The sequence below is a fragment of the Cnephaeus nilssonii genome (genome assembly GCF_951640355.1).
Source record: "Cnephaeus nilssonii genome assembly, chromosome: 2".
Classification (NCBI taxonomy): Eukaryota; Metazoa; Chordata; class Mammalia; order Chiroptera; family Vespertilionidae; genus Cnephaeus; species Cnephaeus nilssonii.
In genome coordinates, this window is record NC_137073.1 from 89,800,775 (window position 1) to 89,824,434 (window position 23,660).

The 23,660-nt window shown below is 44.2% G+C and overlaps 1 protein-coding gene across 2 annotated transcripts in view; it reads left to right on the forward strand.

Annotated features, from left to right (window-relative positions):
* The window catches only part of TENT4A (terminal nucleotidyltransferase 4A), a 38,849-nt gene that overhangs the window by 3,146 nt on the left and 12,043 nt on the right, over nucleotides 1-23,660 (forward strand). For both annotated transcript variants that reach the window (XM_079796752.1, XM_079796751.1), the window contains exons 2-5: nucleotides 18,525-18,648; nucleotides 19,692-19,738; nucleotides 20,671-20,791; nucleotides 23,534-23,641. In XM_079796752.1, the coding sequence (XP_079652878.1) occupies nucleotides 18,525-18,648; nucleotides 19,692-19,738; nucleotides 20,671-20,791; nucleotides 23,534-23,641 (400 nt within the window). The remainder of the gene's footprint in view (nucleotides 1-18,524; nucleotides 18,649-19,691; nucleotides 19,739-20,670; nucleotides 20,792-23,533; nucleotides 23,642-23,660) is intronic.

The following is a 23,660-nucleotide window of genomic DNA, read 5'->3' on the forward strand; positions in this document are numbered from 1 at the left end:
CTTTTTTTTTGGGTAGTAAAACAATTTGAGAGGGCTTGTATGTTATGATTTAATTTAATTTTGTGCTGAAATTAACATAAAAAGCATCAACTGCATTTTTTAAAAAACCAGTAGCGTTCAAAGAAAAGAAAAACGTTTATTGCACATACTTATTTTTTGGAAGATGCCACTTTTATTTTAAATGTTTCCACAACAGGCTAGACTAGGGACTTAGAAGTTCTACTTAAGTTTAGTGCAATTACAGATGGCCAGGCCAGATAAAAACGTGTGTGGTTGGATGGAGCTGTCCTAGGTGAGCCTGCTCAGGTACCAATGTTACTTATCCAGTCCCTGTGATTTTCTGTGCTTTTCTAAGCATCTAGAAATAACATTTGCACCTAGGTTTTATTTCAGTATTTCAAGATTTAATTAATAAACTTTGCTTGCACAATTGCATGCTCATTTAAAAGGCACCTAAGGATTTCCCAGGTGTCAGGGTTGTCACAAACATTAGTCTTACTAATTTCACAATTGCTAAGTATTGGGATTACTTCTTAAAGGAACTCTCTTATAGGTCTGTTTATTCTCATTGGAAGTGAGAATAAATTGATCCTACTTTAAAGCATGTGTGATACACGTTAAAGCTGCATGTTCTGCAACTTATTTTACCTGGTTTGGGTTAAAAGTGTTACTTTCTTAATTACCTGAAGCCTGAGGATGCACTTTGGACCGAAGTAGGAGACCTGTCTCCTTTCCCTCTCTCAGTTTTCACTTGTACAACTTGTTGAAAAGAGGTGGTGGGAGCGCTCTCTTGATGTATGACATTATATCTAAGGGCTCTTTGGGGAATCTTGAGGTTTCCAAACCTGCATGTAACTGGAGTTGGCTCTGTGTCTTAGTACTAGGAAATGGGAAGATATGTGATCTTCACTATAGAGCATTTTTGGACTCAGATAGCTGGGATTCCTGTTTCTGCCCTTCATGAGCTTCTAGCAATGGCAGCATCATGCCTTGTGCAAATCACTTGGGCTCTGAACACTGCTTCCTCACCCTTAGGTTTCTATCTAGTAAGCCTCAGAAAGTGCCTTGCTGTTGCTTTTCATAATGAATGAGCCCACCATATGCCAGCTACTTTGCTAGGATCTGGGTCGGTGTTTGGCACAATCTCATGATCCTGACCCTGGAGCCTGGCCCTCCTGAGAGTGACTCTGCCTAGCACACATGAGCAGTGTTTGTCCAGGTATGCAGATCTCATGCCCATCACTCACTCGTATACAGTGTTTCATCATTGTTCTGTTCAATCTCTCTGTACCTCATCTTCCTTATCCTTCCACAGAACTATTGTTACCTCTAGTGGAGATTGCTCAAATAGTGCCATGTGGTTGTCTTGCCCCATCTCTGGGGCCTCTCCCAGCACTGCCAATGGGGTGATATCCTGCTAGGTTTCATCCCACCCCCTTCTAATTCTATGATGGCACCTCCCCTGTATCCCTTAGGTTAAAGACTAATGCCTTAAGCTTTCAGCAGGCCACAAGGCACTGCTGCTCTGGGCCCTGCCAGGGGGGCGGCTTGGTTGGTTTCCCCTCTGTGAGGATTCCCACCCTGCCACACCTCGGAGCTGCCTGTTAGAACTCAGCTCACAGGCCATGTGGTATAGAAATAAGAGTGGGCTCTGAAGCAACCCCCAGTACTGACCTCAGTGTATCTACTTCCTGCTATCTCTGCCTGGAGGAGAGCCTGCTAAGATTGCCTACCATGTTCATGGAAGGGTGGGGTGCTACTCCCAATCTATCAGACTAACCTTTCAGAGGGGACAAGGAGGAGGAATAGTACACTCAGAGTAGTGTTGAAGGGTGCCTATGATTAAAGGAGGAAGGCAAGTCTGATGATCATTAACACGGACCCTCTGGGCTTAAGGGAACTAACCTTTTGATATCAAGAAATAGCTCTGTCTGGAACTTGCCCCTGGCTGCTAGCTTACCCAGAACGATGGGGAGGCCACCAAAAACTCTTTCACTTGTGGCTTAGAAAGGGAAAGAGTTGAGATAAGAGAGTCCCTGGCCTGGCCAATAGGAAAAAAACCTTGTTGATGGGAAGCTGCTCAGACTTACCTACGCCTAGGACAGGTGTTTCTGGAAAGACAGTGTCTGCAGTCCTCAGAGATGATAAGCAGTAGCCTGATTCGGTGGAAGTTTGAGTGGCATCAACTGAACCCAGTTGGGCCTTTGCCTGGTAGTCCATGTAGCAACCTGCACTGTTTGTTCTTTTCTGGAGAGGAAGTTTCTGCCCTTGGAAACCTTGCCTGGTGACCTGGCTTTGTGGACTTGGCATTCTGCTTTCATCCTTGACTAAGATGAAGAAAAAGCAGGTAAGAGGAGAGGGGTTAATGAAAGAACTTTCGGAGTAGTGAAGGTAAAATGCTTGTTTTGGAGCTGCCATTGGCTCTAGTTCTTATTCCATCTTTTGGTTGAACTCGCACACTTTTGGGAACAATATGGACAGTATGAGATATATTCTCTACCTTGGCTTCTGACATAGAGATGTAGACAGTGTGTGAATTGGTTCCTGCGTCTGTGCATCCTGGCCTCTGTTTGCTGCCATTCTCTCATGCCCTCAACTCCTGACCCCTAACCTTCTGACCCAGAAGTGCTTTGCTATTTTGCTTTCAAAAGCTTCGGAAACCTCATCAGTTTATAGGTAAAGAAAAAGGCCTGCAAAAGTGAAGGGGGGAGTGTAGACCTCAGATACTTTGCCACAGCCTTACTGGTGCCCTTGAAAGTCCCAGGAAGAGCATAATGCAACAAGAGAAGTCCTCCAGCCCTTTGGCAGACCCCTTCAGGACTGGTCTCTGACAAGGCTTTAGTTGGGGCTTGGCCTTTCAAAGGTAGTGTCCTCTCAGGCATGCTTGCAGTGTGCAGCAGTCATATGCAGTATTCTCTCTGTAGGTCCTTGACGATATTTAATTTTTGACATCTTCCATTCCTCCAAAGAAAATGTTGTTCTTTGTGTGAACTTTATGAGAAATTGGTAGATGCCATTAATAGGACATGGTCAGCCACACCACTCAGGGCCCTGGGCATGGGTTCTTTCTAATTTCATGTGTGTTCTCTTTCCTCTGTTCTCCTGAGGGAGTCAGAGCTTGGAGGAGCAGCCAGGATCCCTTCTCTCTCTGTGGCTCCAGCCTGACTTGGCACTATCTCAAGTAGAGCCAGTGTGACCTCCCCAGCACATCCTTGGGGCTACCATGTGGGAGGGCACAGGTGAGAGCCCATCAGGGCCCACCTCAGACCACAGCCATCATCACTATAGTTGTCTTTCTTTCACTCTGATCTCTTCCTATAAACATCACAGGATGCAGGGGAGAGATTATTGCCAAGATCTGCCTCAAAATGTGGAGGTGGCACACGTGGGCCTTGTTTTCTGAGTGTTCATCCTCTGAGACCCCAGAAGTATAAAGTTGTAGGGGGAAGCAAGAATGATCACACTTTGCACATATTTGCTGCTGTACTGACCATTTATGAAATGAGCTCAAACACTCCTTCCTACCTAATAATAGCATCACCATTCCTGCCCATTGTACCACAGCCAGTCTGTCTGCAAAGTGAAATTGAAAATCTAGCACAAGAGGCTGGCTGTGATGAAATTGAGGAAAGTGATGCCTGGTTACTGATAAAGGAGATTGGATGAAGATCGGACAGCCAACATTAGGGGAAGGGGCTGCTCATGTGGAAGAAGAGGAGGGTGAGGGCAGGATAGATGCTTTGGAAAAGGAGGATTGGAATATCAAACAGGTTGAGGAGTGTCCTTTAGGACAGTGGTCGGCAAACTCATTAGTCAACAGAGCCAAATATCAACAGTACAACTATTGAAATTTCTTTTGAGAGCCACATTTTTTTAAACTTAAACTTCTTCTAACGCCACTTCTTCAACATAGACTCGCCCAGGCCGTGGTATTTTATGGAAGAGCCACACTCAAGGGGCCAAAGAGCCGCATGTGGCTTGCGAGCCGCAGTTTGCCGACCACTGCTTTAGGAAAATAGAGGCTTTGGCTATTTCTGCAAAAAATGGCCTTAATTCTCAGCCCCTAGAAGTCAGAGTGGGGTGAAATGGAGCCCGTCTTGGTGTCACAACAGTTGCTTCCTAGAAAAAAGACATGGATGTGACTTAATGCTTTTGTAAGTAATTTTTAAGTAAATATTTTAAGTTAAAAATTAGTTTTTCATAATTTTAATTTCAAGGTAAAGTTTCAGAGCTTCTTTTGGTCACTAATATGAAATTTTGGTCCCCATTATAAATGGATTTCTGAAAGTGACCTATGGGAGGAGAGAGAACAGTATCCCTGGGAAGTGAGGACCTTCTGTGCCTTGGTTAGGTCCTTACAGTTTAAGATCTGGTTTTTCAGTTGTGAAGTAAAAGAGGGCTGTAGTAAAAACAACAAAACCCTTGATTTTGATGATGCAGCCAGAATCAGGCTAACAGGAGAGGGATGACTGAATCATACTAACCAGATTCACAGGAAATTGTATAAGCCACAGCATTACCTAGAAATTGCCACTGGCCAGTGTGACTGAAGAGGCCTATCTAGAAGGCTCTGGTCAGCTTGTTAGTATTTTCTCCTCTCAGGAGGCTGCTGAGTGAGCGTGGCACCTGAGTTAGGGCAGGTAGGAGATGACAATGATGGAGACAGAAGTCCAAGACACCTGCCCTCAGTGCAAATGTGCCTCCCAAGTAAGATGGTCAGGGTACATCTCTCCTGACAATTTGGGATTTGCACTACAAATTAGGTGTCTTACTCTAAGATTTTCATGCTACGCTAGTTTTCTGTGGCTGTGTAACAAATGGCCACAAATTCAGTGCCTTAAAACAATACTCCTTTATTGTCTCTCAGTTTCTGTGGGTAGGAAGTCAGGGATGGCTGGATTGAAGTCAAGATTTTGGCTGCTGTGTTCTCAGCTGGAGCTCAGGGTCCTTTTGCAAGCTCATTCCTGTTATTGGCAGAATTCATTTCCATATACTTGTGTTAGGACAGATATCCCTCATTCCTTGCTGGCTGCCAGCTGGGGGCCTCTCTCAGCTACTTTAGGCCATCTGCATTCGTTGGCTTGTGGGCTCTCCCTCTTAAAACTAGCAACAGCTCCCTGACTGCCTGACCATGTCTTCTCCAGCTGGAGGAAGCCCTCTGCATTAAGGGCTCATTTAATTGGGTCAGGCCCACCCAGGTACCTTCTCTTTATCTTAAAGGCATGTCACATGAGTGATGATGATGTCATCATAGTCACAGGTTCCAAAGATTAAGGCATAGAATTTTCTGGGGCTGCTTGCCACATGCAGGTGTTCTCCTACAGGTAGACTTCCCCTACTGTGGGAAAATAGGTGATGAGGATGTGGTAGTTTTCTTTTCCAACACTTTTGTGCCTTGACTGGACTCCAGCTCATCAGGATTACTCTTGCAGATTGCTGGTTTTGTCCTCTGGTTTGGTTGTCACCATTGAACTCATAACCAGAGTGACCATTGCTATAAGTGCTTTTCTGTGCCTCTCTCATGTGGACTATTCTTAAAATATGTTATCTAAGAAAAGTTTGCATTAAAGCCATTTAAATAAGCACATTAAAATTAGTGATTGAAAAGTCCTGTTCATGAGGTATTGTGCATTGGTCATTCCTATGCTGGGAGAAAGGGTGGCTGGTGACTAACCTAAGTCATCTCTCTCTTTTTTAAAAAAAATATATCTTTATTGATTTCAGAGAGGGAGGGAGAGGGAAAGAGAGATAGAAACATCAGCGATGGGAGAGAATCACCGATTGGCTGCCTCCCACATATCCCCCACTGGGGACCAAGCCTGAAACCCAGGGATGTGCCCTTGACCAGAATTGAACCTGGGATCCTTCAATCCACAGGCTGAGCCAAACCAGCCAGTTCCCAAGTCATCTCTGTAATCTAGTTCTAAGTACATACAGTCCATCTTTGCAGAAGACCCCGTACCACCTGTTTTCAGCCCAGGGCAATGGGAGTGAGGGCTTTCTGAGAGCCCCGTTCAGAGCCCTGTGCTTCCTTCAGGAGGAGAACAAAGAATACTACACATGGTTTCGCTATGGTCCCTTCCTGTGGAGTTACTGCTGCTCTTAAAATACTGACCACTGCTCTCCTGCGGCCCCTCAGGGGACGTGGGTCTGTGTCTCAGCCTGCCTTTTCAGAGTCAAGCACGTGTTATCCACTACCTGTGAATAAATAGGATGGATGGATGGAAGAAGAAAAGGAGGATCTGCCATCTTAGATGAGCAGGTCGGGGGTGGCAAATATACATAGTTATAATAAACCAAATTGTTGTTTTTCTTAGAATTTCTAAAGACTTGATTGTCATCTCTGAAGTTATTTAAATGCAGAATATTTAGATCTATTGGGGTTTATTGACCTGTCTTTCTAAAGAGAGTGTGTGGTTAAGGCAGTTTTATCCCTTCTGATGTGGAATATAAAACAGAAAACATTCAAAAAATTATAATGAATTTGAGGCATCCCCATTTAGTTTTATTAATTTTTAAAATTGATCTTAGAAGAGGGAGGAAAAAGGGAAGGAGGGGGAGAGACAGAAAGAACATTGATGTGAGTGCCTCATCTGGGGATCGAACCCACTCCACATTGGCCAGGCCTTAATTTAGTTTTTTTTTTTTTTTGAATGTGTATTTTATTGATTTCAGAGAGGAAGGGAGAGCGAGTGAGAGAGAGAGAGAGAGAAACGCCAATGATGAGAATCATTGATTGGCTGCCTCCTGCATGCCCCTAACTGTGGATTGAGCCCGAAACCGGGGCATGTGTCCTGACTGGGAATCAAACCGTGATCTCCTGTTTCATAGGTCGATGCTCAAATCACTGAGCCACACCAGCCAGGCCCCATTTAATTTTAATTGGTCTGTCTTTATTATTATAAAAGTAATACCTAACATCAGAAGTTAAAAACTTGGCTACCTGGTATGTGTCCTGTGTCCAGTTGTGTGTCCTGGGCTTTAAGGCGTGTGTTCCTTACGCTGGTGACAAAGAGGAGGAGGCAGGGACTGAACCTGGGACTGGGCCAGGTGGGTCTGCAGAGACTTATCCCTATCCCATTGACAGGTGGACTATATGGGAACAGTGCAGTGGTTCCCATTGGCAGGGAATGTCTTTGATTAGCATCAAATCATCTGCCCTGCACAACCACTTAGGCTCTTCTGTGGGTTAAGATGGGAGTTAATTTCTTAAGTGATAACATGTGAATATAGGTCGTTTGTATCTTTCCATGTTTGAAAGAGATTTCAGACTATGGTAATGTTTCTGGAATCCTGTGGATCTGAAGGAATGGCTAGATGCAGTGCTAGAAGGGCAATGAAAAATCAAATTTTATTTTTTGCTTTGAACCCTTTGGCTGGCATTTGTTTCCCAGCATTGGGAAGCATGCCTGTGGCCTTGTGCTTGCTAGGTTAGCCTGCATCGTGCAATTGAGTAGCCTGGCTGACGAGTCTGGTTTTGGCTAGCTTCATCCTGGGTTCTGACTTCTGAGCCTCAGTTCCCCCATCTGGGAAGCAGGGCCTAGGGCATCCTCCTCATAGAGCATTTTATATTTAGAAGATTTGGAAGTGCTATGTGTGTGACTTGTCACATGAGGGATTAGAAAGGCTTCTGCTTTCCCTTTCTTCTTTCTTCGCTGAGGAAATTGAAACCAAAAGTTAGGTGCTTCTTGTTGCCAGCTGGATAGAAAAAACCTTTTGCTTGGTTTTTGAAAATATGGACAACTTTCCCTCTCAGGCCAAAACATTTCTCTTGGATAAACTATTAAAGACTGAAGTTCTGAGTCTTTAGGAAAAGCTGTGGACACAGCTGGAGGCCAACATGAAACTTTGGAAATACTTTCTCCTCTTGAGTCAAGATATACTTTTCTATTTTAAAAAATCTAATGTGTTCTCTAGTTTATAAGTAAGAGCTTTAAGGGTACTCCTGAAGTGTTTTATCAGGTATGTGTGTGTTGCTGCATGTAACTTGTGTGAAATTGTTTACGAGTTTCTTGTTCGGTGCACATGGTAGAAGTGCATGTTGTGTTCTTTGAGCTCTTTGCAGCTCTAATATGTTCTGTGTACAGTGGAGAAAACGAAAGTAAGGGATAGGAAACGTTAGAAGCTAGAGCAGCACTGTCTGGGAGATGGTCTGTAAAGATGGGAGAGCTCTAGTTTTTGTGTGGTCCAACACAGGAGTCACTGAGCACTTGAAATGTGACCAATGCAACTGAGGAACTGAATTTTAATTGTATTTAACTTAAATTAAAATTGAAATAGCCTTATGTTTGGATAGCTTGGAACTGGAGTAATTTTAGACTGTTTATTCAAAACACAGTGTTTGATTCTGTAACTGTTGCCTAAATAAATTGAAACTCAGACAACAGCAAAAGCTGTGCTACCCAGCAACTCACCACTAGAAATCTCTAGAAATTGTGTTTCTGAGTTTCTAGAGTAAATCTTTTCAAAGGGCTGCTGGTTCAATAACACATAAAGGATAAAAATAGGTTCACAGTAGAATGTGACCTGGCACAACTTTTACGGCTTGGTGTGCCTAGTCCAAGGATGCAGGTGATAGGTACTTTTGCACTCTGGGTTAATGATATTATCTGACAGACACTGCCTGATCCTGATCCTCAGTAGCAGCAGTGCACAGTGCGTGGGGCTCTGTGGGGCTTGGCTCTGCCTGAGTCCTCGAGTTCTTTGAGCAGGCTTATGAAATGGGTAATGTTACTCCTGTCTTTAGACAGAAAACCAAAGCCTAGACAGGCTAATGTGATTTGGCAAAAAGTGCTGCACTTGAAAATGCCAGTCTAGCGCTAAAGTCAGGGAGCTCCAAGCAGTGTTAAGTGAAGCAGACACCCCTAAGATGGGGGTGATGGAAACTAGCAACTAACGTGTCCTGCAAACCTGGTTAAAATGTGTTTGTAGAGCCCAGATTTAAAGTGGGTGTGGGTTAGCTCCTCTTGTGAGGACTCTGACAGTCAAGTGCAGAATGAAGACAGGGAGCATTGGCATTGCAGGAGGATTCCAGGGCAGGAAGCCAGTCCTGCACTGTAGTACACTAGAACCTCCTGCTTCCCGGGGCATTCCAAAACTGGCCTAGAGGGAAGTTGAGACAGAGGGAGCAGGACTCCCACCATCTGGATTATTCTTAGATATTGCATCCTACCAAAAAAGGAACATTTGCTGGATTGCTGTTGTACCTGAAGACAATTGAAAGACCAAAAGCAGGACCAGCTAGCATTCGCCATCCTCCTCCTCGGTGTCCGGTGCTGCATTGTGTGGAACCTGCATTCTCCCTATTCTTCTAGCAATAACTAATTTTAAAGAGAGACAAATTAAGCCTCAGTAGATGTGTCTTGAGTGAGGTGCAGCCAGAAACCAGAAGGAATGGAGGCCTGCTTGATGAGAAAGCCCATGCACTTCACCATTGCCTCCGCCGGGCGGGAATTGGTACACTTGAGTGAAGAGCGAAGCAAGAACCTGGTGAATTGGTGGGAGCCATGGTGCAACACCCTAAAGAGTATTTCTGTTATGGGCATCTTCTCTAAATTTTAAACAAACAGATTTTTAAGAATTTAAGGACAACTCTGAAATGATGGCTGAAAATATTAAAGTGGATAGATAACCTTGCATGGTCTGTGAAATGTAAAGAAATTAAAAAGTATTGTTATAAGTTATCTCATGGGAAAAAAGAAAATGAATCTGTCTAAAGAGTTTGTGGCTCTATCAAAGACTGACTCACAAGAAACTGATGTACTAACTGAAGTACAAACATGAAGGATAGAAATAAGAATATAGAACTGAGACTAATGTCCAAAGAATGAGAACCTGTGAGAATTGTCACAGGGTAAGGCTTAGAATGAATTGAAGCTTGCAAAATTGTTAAGAGTCAAAAGAGCCTTTTAAGGCAGGTTTTAGAGTAAGACCAGAAGAAGTAAAAGCCCTGTGGATGGGGAAGAGGACTCATTGTGCTCTGGTAAGCCATCTGGCTCCAGCCCTTGCATTTGTCGTCATCTTTTTGTTGTGTGTGTTGACTGACCAACTTTCTAGAGGAGCTAATTGGTGCCATATTCTCTGAAGCCTGCAGTGTGCCCGAGTGACAGGTTTCTCTGCATCAGAGCCTCTGCATGTCTCCAGTGTCGCTGGCTTTGAATGCTGTGGAGAAATCTGAAGCAAGTCTGACTCCCACTTGGGGAATGCCTACTGTGTGTATATACACAGGCGTATAGAACTGGACATGGTCAGGCTTTACCAAGTGCTTTTTCCAATCTTGGTGACGTGGAGATGATTGTCAAGTCCTCTACCAGGTGTGTTCCCTGCATGGGCTTTCCCGCTCTGAGGGACTTTGGGATGACTTGTCCTGTGAGGACAGCAGCACTGGGAGAGGCTGTGCATGTCTGATGTTGCTACTAAATGGTAAAGGCCAGGCCAGTAGATGATGGAGAAGAAGCAGTTTAACATAGTGGAGGTAGAATGGGGTTTGGAGATCCCAGATGTCTGCAGGAAGCAGACAGGGAGGCTTCAGAGAGTACTTTGAGCTGCAGAGAGACACCTGCTGTAGAGGTGCTGTCCAGCTCCAGACGTGCTGCTCGGGCAGTTTAACCTCCACGCCTTCTGTAATCGGGCGATAATGGTGGTTATCAGGCTCATACTTGGTGAAGTGTGTCAAGCAGCGCCTGGACAAAGTAAGCAGGTGGTAAATCTCAGCTAATATTAAGAATATTGATGATAGTATCACTAATGAATTTTAAGTTTTCTTCTAAGTGAATGCAGCCTCAGAATTCTGCCCAGCTCAGGCCTCTGGCAGCAGTGCCTTTGGTGAGAGCTGGCTTATTTGGAGAGAAAGCCTGTTAGTTGTAGCTGGTGTGACAAGACCAAAGAGGTGGGGTACTGGAGAGAATCCCCTTCCCCTTCCCTTGCTCACACGCATCTCCTCTGGGTATGGTCTTCCACATCTGCAGAGGTTTTACTGTGATTGTGGGGCAGCTTCTTCAGGAGCCTGTCTTTTTTTTGAGGGGGGATGTGGATGTTGCAGTGAGGGGTAGCTTCCTAAACAGTGACCGAGAGTGGCACTAGAACCAGAGCCATAGCACTGAGGGGGCCTATTAGCCTCATGGCCTCGGAGCTGAGCAGTCACAGGAGTAGTTCCCAGACCTTCAGGATGCCAGGCCTCACTCACTGTGGGCTGCAACAGAGCCAGAAAGGAAAGTTCTCACTTGTTTGTCCTTACTCTAAAGGAGGCCAGATTCTTTAAGAAGACCTAAGCACACTGATATCTGCCCTTTGACCTTTGGAGGTAAAGTCTGTCAGTAAAGCTGAAGTGGTAATACTTTGTTTTGGTTATTATTATAAAAGCAATAATGTACTTATTAAAGAAATCTGGAAAATACAGAAAAGAAATTACCCATGATTTTCCTGCTAACACTTGAGCATATTTCATTCTGTTATTTTTAATGTGATATCACTGGCTTTTTAAAGCTTTTAAGAAGAATTGGAGGGAGGGAGAGAGTAACAGTTGAAGACAGTTTCTAGTATTTTCTATTGCATTTTATATCATAATGGAAAAGCCTGGTTTTCCTCAAGCATTTGGAATTGACCAGGTTCATGGGGGATGTTAAAGGTAAACTACCACACATGGTTAATAGAATGACACATGGTTAACACTGGGGACAGGGATTTGGGGGACCAGTGTGGAGAGTTCAGAGAGTTCAGTGAGGTGGGAAGATGAAACAGTTTAACACTATTTAGTGGGTTCGGGTGCTGAAACTTCTTGTAAGTACACCAGAGGATGGTACGTTCATTCATCTGGCTTCTCTCTTTCCTTAACAAAACGATGAATAAATATCTGAACTCTGACCATAGTTGTGCTCAGAAGTAGCCATGGGATTTACAATCTAGGGGAGCAGGCAAACCCATCCCTCCTTCATCTCGAAGAGCAGACCAGCATTCCTAACAGATTGGAGTGTTTCCTTTGCCCCTTTTGTTTCCATACTTTTATTTTAAACACATGTTGTTGTCCTTCTTGGTCAAGCACAAAGAGGTCATCTTTAAACCACTTATAGATTGAGAAGGGTGGGGGAGCTAGAAGGTAGGGGCAGGGAGCCAGCTCTCTCTGGGGCTGGATACCAAGTCTCTGGGCTGGGGGAGTCACAGAAACTGGGAGGAATAGGGCTGCTCCCTCTCCCTGCACCCCTTCAGAGCTGGCTTTGATTCAAATTTAGACACAGTTGAGAACTTTGAACCCTGCCAGCTGAGCTTCTAAAATAAAAAAATCATCTCCTGAAATGGTCATCTGTTTTCATCAGTAGCTTCATTAGCTGTGAAATGAGGTAGTTTGGTTCTCTAACCAGGTAATTCATCTTGTGCTCTTTAAAACAGCTCTTTGAGGTGGGTTTTATAAATATTTACTGCAACCAGATAACAGATACTAAGATAGATACTAAAACATTGCTGATCTTATATTTGGTACTAAGAACAGAAATTAATTTAGGATATATACTAAAAATTGAGAGGTCAGTCATTACCTTTTGAATGGGTATGTACTCTTACAAGAGAGCCATTGTAGATGAGAATGTTTAGTTTAAAAGTACCCTAGAAAATAATACTTCAGAAGTGTGTTCATCAGTAGTTTCTTGGGGATTGTGTTTTTGGAGCCCGGCCACAGGTCAGTGCTCCAGTACTGAGAAAGGGGAAAGTAAAGGGCTGTGGGAACTAATCCCCTTAGGAAACTTTTCGAGAAATCTCCTAGTAGCGTCTGCCTGGAGCTGCTGAAGAGGATGGTCCATGTGTCTCTTAGCACACGAGGCAGGCAGCCAGCAGCTTCTGCCACTGAAGCAGGGTTGAAACAGGTCCCAGGGCCCACTGATAGATGTTTGTAGTTTCTTGCGGGTTTTGAGATACCACCTCTGACTAATTTTAGGAATTTTTCTATAATGGCCACAGCCTAAAAAGCTTGGAAGATTTAGTGGACTGACATTGAGCTGTAAGAGATAACAATGACTAAATTGTCTTTGGGTTAGGAGATTTAGTGTGGTTTTTATGTAGCTATCTTGTCAGCTGTGAAATGCCTTTGAGGTTTTGATATGTGAGAAGAGTGAACTTCCTCATTTTGGTTTTTGAGGAGAAATGATAAAAACTTTTTGTGGACTTAATTCTGTGAAACTGGAGAATTGAGTGTGTGCATATGGGAAGTAATAGATTTTAAAAAATGACCTGTGTTATGTCTGATGCTGGTGGTTGGACTTGTGGCTGATAGTACCTGATAGTGAAAGTGTTTTGTCCCTACCCATATATGCAGTTTCTTAAAGCGATGAAAACTATTTGTAATGTTAGTATTGAATAAAGTAATCCAAATGCTTTTATTTGGCACTGTTTACATTTCTAAAAGGACGGTTGGCCATTTAAATGGGTTCTGTTAACAAACCTAGGGTAGCCACTACAGGGGTAAAATACTACTTCTTGGAATGTTGATTTTTGATGTCTTTTCGTAGGGAATGTAGATTTTAAATGACAAGGTCATAGTAAAATATTTATCAAAACTTGATTTGATTCATTCCACACATATTTATTGAATGCTTGCCATAAGCAAACACTGTTCTGGTGCTAGAGATCAGGCAGTGAGAAGGTGAGCCCTTTTTTCTTCTAGAGGTTGGTAGGTTCCATCCTAGGTGGAGACAGACTCCACCCAGTCCATTGATACTTGGCCCTGAAGAATGCAGGGCGTAGGGGAACAGTGCGTGCTGGATTTAGCCAGGGAGAGGGTGCTGCCTCACTGTCCTGTGGCTTCTGTTGATTGCTGCGATGCCACAGTTCTTCTGGGTCCTATCTCACTGTCTAATCCCCTGCCTCTCCTTGGTGCTTCCTCTCTTTTTGAGGTTTCCACCTAGAGATCAGCAGAGGAGGCAGCTGCTGTAGCTTTTCCAGTAGGTCCAGAGGTTATGATGGTTTTTAGACCTTGCTTTGACTTTCTGTGCCAAAGGTGTAATCACAGTGCAGAGCCACACAGTCCTCTGGTGGTTCCAGGAGTCTCACAGTGCCTTCAGGTCCCCTGCTTGCCTCAACAAAGGGCTAGCAGGGCTTGGCCAGTGAGAGCCTTCTAGTCCAGCCAGTTCGCCAGCAGTATCCCTTCATTCCCAGAAGGCAAAGTCAGAATACTCTACTATGTAATGTTTGTTAGAACAGTTGCAGACTTTGAGATCCAAGTTAATACCTACTTCAGATAGGTGTATTATCAGTGTATTTACTGGTGGAAGACGCCACTGCAATCAGGAGGCCTGTGTGTCCCACTTGGCACCTTCTTGCTCTGGAAATATGGGCATGCTGTGCCCCCAACATAAATTTATCCTAAAGTAATGGGAAGGAGGGAGTGCTAGACAACCTCTCTTATGTAATGAGCCAGTCAACAGACATGTGAGAAAACAGACACTGTCATGCGGATTGGGTAGTGTCTGCAGACAGGCAGCACAGGCTCCCTTCACGCCTTTCCTTTTCCTGGTACATCCAGGGTGTTGAGGGCAGGGGTCCTGGGAAGCTGAGAAGGGACTGTCTTATGTTGTTATTTCAGATACATACAACTTAAGAAAACAGTGACAGGACGTTCTACTCTGCAAGTGCAGACCTGCATGACATTTGGAATGCCTGTTGACAAGATGATTTAATGTATTATATTTGTGGGGTGTGGATATAATTTTAGCATATTAGCCTTGGTATTCTTCTTCCATGACTCTGTCTGGGCCAATTGTTTAATTATTCTAGGCTCATACCTTTATTTTTGTCTCTAAATTTCTATACTACTGTTGTTATCAGACCAGAACTAAGAGGTGTAGGAGAGCATGTGCCCTTAGTGCTTCAAGTGCACTAACTTCTCACCCAGGGTGGCAGCTGGTCCCCCAGCACAGGATGTTCTCAGGAAGAGGCCAGTGCTTCTCCCAGGCAGCTCTCCACAGAGATGTCCTACTAACAGGGAAGGAGTCACCTGTGGCTCTTAGCTGGTGTGGGCACTAACCTGCTAACCAGACACATATAGTCATGCTAACAACATTGCCAAGTGGTAAGAAATTTTAGGTCACACCTCAGACTTTTTTTTTTTTTTTATTGAGGTATTATATGTGTACATATCTTACCATTCCCCCCCACCCCACACCCATACGTGCCCTCACCCCCCAGAGTTTTGCGTCCATTGTTTATGCTTATATGCATGCATACAAGTCCTTCGTTTGATTTCTTATCTCCCCCACCTCTCCCTAACTTACACCTCAGACTTTAATGTGTCTGCTGAGCTGCTGGAAGAGATGTGGTTGGTGCTCAGTAACTATTAAAATAATAGGAGCTTTACCCTCACTATCTTGGACTTCAATGATATTTTGGAAAATGTAGTGCATTTTAGTGTTACATGACTCTACCTTTTTGTTTTTATTAAAAGACTGATCCTGGCTGGCTGAACTGGCAGCATGCTTGGGTGAGGTTTGCTTTTTTTGATTAAAAAACAAAATTAAACATGGTGAATAAAATTGGATTCCAGTGATGGCCTGAGATTGATGGCCTAACGAGGGTGTTGAGGATTTATTTCCTACTGGAGGATTTATTTCCCCTGCTTCTAGTGGCCTTGAATAGTCTTCAGACCTGCTGCTGAGTGTCAGGAATGGCCACTCCAAATGAATTTTGGGAGTAGGAAGGCAGTACTTCAGGTAAGAAAGGTGAAGTCGACTTTAAGCAAGAGTCTATCCTACCTAATAATAGACAAATATGCAAATTGACCATACCTCCGACACAGCCACAAGCCACGCCCACCATCCAATCAGAGCGAGTATGCAGATTAACCCAACCAAGATGGCTACAGCCACAGAGAGCAAGGTTTCCTAGGTAACAGAGGAAGCCAAGCTTTCCGCCTGCCCTGGCCAGGCTTAAGCCTCCACTCAAGCTACAAAGTTTCAATTATAGAAGGTAAACAAATTCAAACAGAAATGGCGGCAAAACGGAGCTTGAGAGCGGCGGCAACAGGGGAAGCAAAGCTTTCCGCACACCCTGGCCGGGCCCACCTGCTTAAGCTACAAAGTTTCAATTATAACCCCAACAGAAATGGCTGCCAGCCGCAGAGGGAGCCCCAGGCTTGGCTCTGCTCCAGGCTACAAAGTTTCAGTTGTAGAAGGAAAATAAACTCCAGATACCAGGGCCTCCACTTGGGTTTCCAGGGGCCGTGGCCGGCCTGCAAACCACCACAGGCCCCTCGCTCAGGCCGCCCCACGCCCCAAGGGAACCCCACCCTGATCAGGGACACCCTTCAGGGCAAACCAGCTGGCACCCACCCCTGTACCAGGCCTCTATCCTATCTAATAAAAGAGTAATATGCAGATTGATCATCACTGCAACACACAATATAACTGCCCCCGTGTGTTCAAAGATCCTGCCCCCATGTGGACACAAGATGGCCAGCAGGAGAGGGCAGTTGGGAGGCACCCGGCCTGCAAGGGAGGGCAGTTGAGAAGGACCAGGCCTGCAAGGGAGGGCAGTTGAGAGGGACCAGGCCTGCAAGGGAGGGCAGTTGGAGGTGATCAACCCTGCAGGAGAGGGCAGTTAGGGGTGACCAGGCCGGCAGAGGAGGGAAGTTGGGGGCAAACAGGCTGGCAGCGGAGTGGTTAGGGGGTGATCAGTCTGGCAGGCAGAAGCGGTTAGGGGCAATCAGGAAGTCAGGCAGGCAAGCAGTTGGGAGCCAGCAGTCCTGGATTGTGAGAGGGATGTCCGACTGCTTGTTTAGGCCCGGTGGGATCGGGCCTAAATGGGCAGTCGGACATCCCTTGAGGGGTCCCAGATTAGAGAGGGTACAGGCTGGGCTGAGGGACAACCCCCCTCCGTGCACGAATTTCGTGCAACGGACCTCTAGTGTAAGATAACATGTAAGATAATATGGTCCTCTTTACCTTTGTAACTTGACATTAAAGGTCCTATTGAGAAGTATTGCCTGCTCTTATGTGGACTATTTTGTTAGCTATTCAGCTGACATTATTATATTACTAGAGGCCCGGTACACAAAATTTGTGCATGGGGCGGGGGTGTTCCCCGCAGCCCAACCTGCACCCTCTCCAATCCGGGACCCCTCAGGGGATGTCCGACTGCCGGTTTAAGCCCAATCCTGGGAATTGGGCTTAAACCGGCAGTCGGACATCCCTCTCACAATCCTTGACCGCTGGCTCCTAATCGCTCGCCTGTCTGCCTGCCTGCCTGGTCACCCCTCACTGCCTCTTCATGCCAGCCTTGATTGCTCCTCACTACCTCTGCGTGCTGGCCTGAGTACCCCTCACTGCCCACCCTGCCAGCCTGGTTGCACCCAACTGCACCCCTCTGCCGGCCTGGTCACCCCTAACTGCCGCCCCCCCCCCCCCCCCTTGCTGGTCTGGTTGCCCCACACGGCCTGCTGTTCAGTTGTTTGGTCGTCCCTCACTAACCCCCCTGCCGGTCTGGTCGTAGGCAGCCATCTTGTGAGGATGTGATGGTCAATTTGCATATTACCTCTTTATTATATAGGATTATTGAGATAATTTTGTTTTGTCTTTTGTTTTTCTAAACAAACTTGGAATGGAAGCAGGTGAATCTGATTTGTTTAATTTTTAGGATTGGACCATCTCCCGTCTCCCACTCCAACCCCCATCTTTAATTAATCTAAAGGAAATGGAGAATGACCATCTTTCCTTCCTCCAAAAGGACTTCTTTGCAGAGCAGGTCTTTTGGCCCTAAAACTTAACTCCACAAACTGTTACCACCCCCACAGAACTGGCTTTTTGCCCATGGCTGACAGTGACAGAAGTGGCTTTTGTGGCAGAGGTGAGATATAAAGTGGCTTTTGGAACTCACTCCTCTCTCCTGAAGACTTTTGTTAGGAAAGAAAGGGCAGGCCATACTTCTGCCCACTTGTATTTGGTTGTTGACCTCCTTGCCTCTGAGTCATAAGGAGAGGACACATAAGGAGTGTTGAGATAAATAGGGCTGTTCTGCCTCCAGGGACAATGTTTCTGTAACAAGTTGGGAGGCATTGGACACTGGATCTAGCATGTTGTCAACGGTGGGAGGGCAGAGCCTGACTGCTAAGACAACCCTCAGGCCTCCTAAGCACGCGTGTCTTCTTTGTCGTTTATGTCCCTGTCTCGCTTTGGCCTGTCTCAGACCATCCATACATAGTATGGGCACCAAAGGTGCCCAATGGACCTTCGGAGCACATCAGAACTTGGGTGACTGTGTTTTAAAAGAAAAACACAGAGACACATCAACCGGAATTATCTTTCATATATGGAATTCTCTGTTCCTTAATGTAAGATCACTGAATTGAATTTCTTTTGAATAAGTCTTAATCTGTGGTGCTATACAATACTGTGTAATTGGTCCATCACAGAGTGTTCAGAGGAAGAGAGAAACTGGTTTGTAAGTGGCCAGAAATATATTGTAGTGTCACACAGATCTAATACCAGAGTGTAACATGTGGTTACGTTTAATTGTAACTCTAGTATGTTTTCTCTTTTGTTTACTAGACTTCATGAGGAAATAATCGACTTCTATAACTTCATGTCCCCTTGTCCCGAAGAAGCAGCCATGAGAAGAGAGGTGGTGAAACGGATCGAAACTGTGGTTAAAGATCTTTGGCCAACAGCTGATGTGGGTATAGTCTTTGTACTTCTTTGTCACATACAAGTCAACATGAGCACCCAACATTGTAACGTGTCAGTCCTGTCTGTGAAGACCTATGTCTCCCTTTTTGGCCCAAGGCATGGATTCTCCAGGTGTGGTCCTGGGCCAGGCAGCAGCATCTCACCTGAGAGATTGTTAGAAATGGCACCTGCTGAGTCAGACACCTTGAGGAGGGGCAGGGGTCTGTGTTTAACACGCCTTCCTGGAGGTCCTGACATGTTCAAGTGTGAGGACCACTGGCCTAACGGAAGGTTTTTTGAAATGGTGCGATTATTTTTCTTTTAAATTCACCTTAAGGTTAGAAATTTTATCTCTTCCCCAACACTCATCGTAGCATAAGTTCATTTTTGTGAAAATTGAAAGTACTTCCTCACCAACCACTTTTATAGTAAATGAACTAGAGTCCATTGAGTTGAGGGCCACTGACATTTCTAGTGCTTAGCGCAGGCAGTATGAACATGTCATCTGACCAGGTTATGATGGTCCGCCCACAGGCTCCTGTCCTAATCGGTCAGCCTCTCCTACCGGTGACCAGGGACCATGACTGGTGGCCCACAGTGATGGAGATGAGCTGGCAGCTGAAGAGCATGTGAGCTCCCAGTGAGCCAGGCAGCAACTCGATTCCCCTCCACTTTTAAAGTGACTTATTACAATATCCTTGGCTTTAACTTTAGTGCCCTGGCATAGTTCCCTGCCTCTGTGTCCCAGCTGTGGGTTTGAAAGTTTTTGGAGAGTTTGAACCAGGCTCTAAAAAGTCCTTGGCTTTGGTAGGTGTGGGCAAGGCCAATAATTATTTTGTCTCTTAATTTTGAGTTTTTAAAATTTCCTTTTTGGGGCAGGTCTTTAACTTAAAGATTAACTAGATTTCATTGCATTGTTTTTGGGTCCTCCCAACGTGCAGGGCAATTTACATTTTACCCAGAAGTAGTACGAGTGAGGCCTTTCAGTGAGAAGTAATCGAAGGATGACTGAATTGTCACCAATTCCAAGACAATCATTCTTTCTTTCAGGTCCAGATATTTGGCAGCTTTAGTACTGGTCTCTATCTTCCAACTAGGTGAGTGCTGGGTTAGTGTTTATGTTTACTGGGAGCAGGGGGATCTTGGTGTCTCTGTCTGTTTTCAGGGCTCATAGTAGGTTTCTTCAAATCTAAGGCTAGAAGTACGAGATAAAGGAAAAGACTAGAGAGCACAGAGGGGACATAGCAGGAAATAAAATTTAATTTACTATTATGGTAATTGATTGCTTTGTATTTTTTCTCTTGTACGAAAGTGCTGGATACTAGAAACATTAAGAAGATGAGTAAGAGGGCCAGGGGAAGAAAATGCAATAGAAAACATTCTGCTTATATTTTGGGATATGTTTTGAAAAATTGATCTTATGTTTTAATGAAAATTCAAGCAAATTTTTAATTAAACAATACTTTGTTAAGCTGTTTATTTGACAGAAAATTGTCAAACAAGTTTACATGCTAAAGTCACTCTTCAATGTTTCCCTATCAAGGACTCTTTTAATATCCAAATCAGTTTATGTACATTGTTTCATTTAAAGTCTATTTTTTTATTAACCCCCTGTTAGCATTTGGAGACTAAAGAGGCTGTAATCTCAGGGTTTGGGGTTGGCTTTGGCAGGGCCAGTGGGGAACTGAATAGTTTCAAGGAGTCCAGGAGTCCTGGGTCAGCATGAGTGACCCAGTGTAGACAGCACAGAGTGAGGGCCCAGAAACCTCATAGGGGCAGACACTTTATTTCAATTCCTTATTACCTTGTGATGTTGGTAGATTCTGTCAGCCTTTTTGTTTTCAGTCTTTATGTTACAAATACTACTTCATAAGCTACATTTTCTCTCCCTGAGAGGGATATTGGTAATGCGGCTACGTACGGCCTTAAGGGAGATGGGAGTACAGGCTGTGCACCAGCCTACCCCAGATGCCTGTGTTACCGCATGGTGAGGTGAGCAGTAGTTTATGGCCATTTTCCTTTTGTCCAGTGACATCGACTTAGTGGTCTTTGGAAAATGGGAGCGTCCTCCTCTCCAGCTGTTGGAGCAGGCCCTGAGGAAGCACAATGTGGCTGAGCCGGGCTCCATCAAAGTTCTGGACAAAGCTACAGTAAGTGGAGGCCTGCTCCGATGCCGGGGTGATTAACTGGGGTTGTCTGCAGCAGGTATTGGTTATGTTTCTGAAGACTTGTCTACTTTTGGTGTAAATGTGCATCCTGGTTGTTGTCACCAGCTGAGAAACGGTTCAGTAACAATCTGAATCACAAGTTGTGAAAGCATCCGACTATTCCTGGCACTAAGATATGTGACTGTCGACTTCTCTTAGGGTGTGTGAGGAAAGGATGTTAGTACCTGAAACAAGACGCATTCAGCTGCTGTCCTTTCTGGAGTATGTAACTGAATGATTACACCATGGCTTTTATTACATAGAAAAAGATTACTGTTCGCTAAGTTATACTTCAGAAAGAAATACTTAACCTGTTTCATTCTAAAAGTACACATTTATGAAAAACATCTTATCTTGGGAGGAGTTGGAAGATGAGACTGATTTTGAAGCATACTTGTCAAGGTTTTTCTAAGTCCAAGATTAGAAACAGTGCAGGAGCTGTAAGTTACTTGCCTGTTGTGTGATAGTTATTAGCTCACCTAGACTACAGGCTAACATTTCATTTTTAAATTGTTTCAACCTGTATGAAGCCAGACTAAGTCCTTTTAGTTTTAAGAAAATTGTCAGAAATTAAGCTGTATCTTGCTCATGTAGTGGAGCCATTTTCTCACCTGCCTTGTTTGGGCCATTTTTTAAACCACTTACAGGCATTATCTCAGTTAACCCTTTGCACTCGCTTGCTTTTTTCTCGATTCCTTTATTCTACTCAGGATTTAATTTTTAAATACCCCAGATTTTGCAAAGCGCGGCAGTAGAATAAAAAACTGGAGTTTCTTTTCATACAAACTTATTTATTTGGATTTTTTTATATTTCAAATTATTGATACATTCAAAGAGTAATTTTAATCTCTATAATTTTTCATGGTGTGATATTTTTTGAAACATTCACCCACATGAAGACCTGGTTTACATTCACATGTTTCGGAAATATAAATCGTCTCTCTTCTTCCTCCTTTGATTTTTCTGTTAGAACAAACAACACAATCTTTGTGTTTTTTGTTAGGGTGAGGTGTGATTATATGGAGCTTTCCATCTAAACGTTGCTCTAAGTTAGTGGATAATAATCTACCCCTGGAAGTTAGTGTATCATCTCTGAATTCTCCAACAAGATCATGTACTAGTTTCCTAATAAATTTCACATCCGTTATCGGTTTTTCATTTTTTCTTTTTTTGCATCAGTTGAGACAGCATTTACATTTTACTTGTCCTTTCATGCTAATGAAAACAAGAAAAGATACTGGAAAAATAGACAAAAATCTCCCTTCCCCCCCGTGGTGAAACTATGTGTCGAGTGTGGCTCGACATACGAGCTGCTACCGATGCTAACCGTGTCGAGTCACACTCGACATCTGAGTGCAAATGGTTAATCCTCCAAGGCATTCTCATTGGCAGAAGCTATTATTTTTCACATTTGACAGGTGAGGAAACTGAGGCACAGAGAGGTTAGGTAATTAGCCCAGGGTGGGTTCAAACAGCCATGCCTTTTCCTCTGCTGCCAGAGGTCCACTGTCACCAGGTGTCCTTGGCAGTTGGCCCTAGGTGAGCATTTTAGATCAAGTTATTCACTGAAAGCCTGTGTCTGTATTGACTTCTGGACATTTTAAACCTTTAACTAGATCCCATTTGTTTTGGTGAAGGGAATTCAGCCTTTTTAGTCCTTAGAGGCTGAATGAACAAAACATTGCCTTTTCTTCTGGAAAAAAACAATTTTGGGGTGGGGGTGATTTGAATGGTTGCTTGGGCATCTTTTATGAGGCTAGTTTTTTTTTTTTAAAAAAATCTTTTTATTGATTTCAGAGAGGGAGGGAGAGGGAGAGATAGATGAAACATCAATGATGAGAGAGAATCATTGATTGGCTGCCTCCTGCACGCCTCCTACTGGGGATCAAGCCCGTAATCCAGGCAATGTGTCCTGACCAGGAATCGAACCATGTCCTCCTGATTCATAGGTTGACCTTCAGTAATAGAGCCACACTGGCCTGTCTTGAGGCCAGTTTGGAGTGCCTTTTGGTGATAATTTCTATTGATGAGTATTTCCAAAATGGCCTTTTATTCTCTGATTTTTAGGGGGGGAGGTTTTTTTTTTGTTTGTTTGTTTTTTTAAGTTTGTTTTAAAGATTGAAACCCACAGTAGAATTGTTTGGAGAAACAACATCAGTACAAATTATAATTCTAAAAATGGCTTTGAAGTTCTCTTGAATGTTTTCAGAAATTCTAGCAAACATAATTTGGGGACAGGAATTCCTCTCAATAATCAGGCACTTGTGGTGAAACTGGGACTTATCTGGCCTCTCCTTGTGGTAGGCAGGTGTGTGGAGCCTGGGCCTTCCCACCCCTATTTCTCCTTTCCTCTGCACCTGTTCCCCTTTGCCCCATCTCGTTGGCAGAAGCAGATAGTGGCCATGATTGATGCTCGATCACTGGCAAGGTGCTGAGTCATGCCAGCAGAGCTGGGCAGAGGCATTGCTGGGGTGGGGGAGGGGGGGTTCTTGGGTTTCAGGTACTAGAGGTTAACTCTGGCAAAGTCCCTTTTCTTATCTTTAAAATCTTGGGTTTATGAACTCTAAGCCCATTTTGTGAATAATTTTTTAAAAGCCTCTCTGTACAACTTTGGGAACATTTTGTTGCCTGACTGTAGAGAATGTTGCATATTGAAGCACACTTTTTCAAATTAAACTTTTGCAGGTACCAATAATAAAACTCACAGACCAGGAGACTGAAGTTAAAGTTGACATCAGCTTCAACATGGAGACTGGGGTCCGGGCAGCAGAGTTCATCAAGAATTATATGAAGGTACTGCCATTAGCAAGTT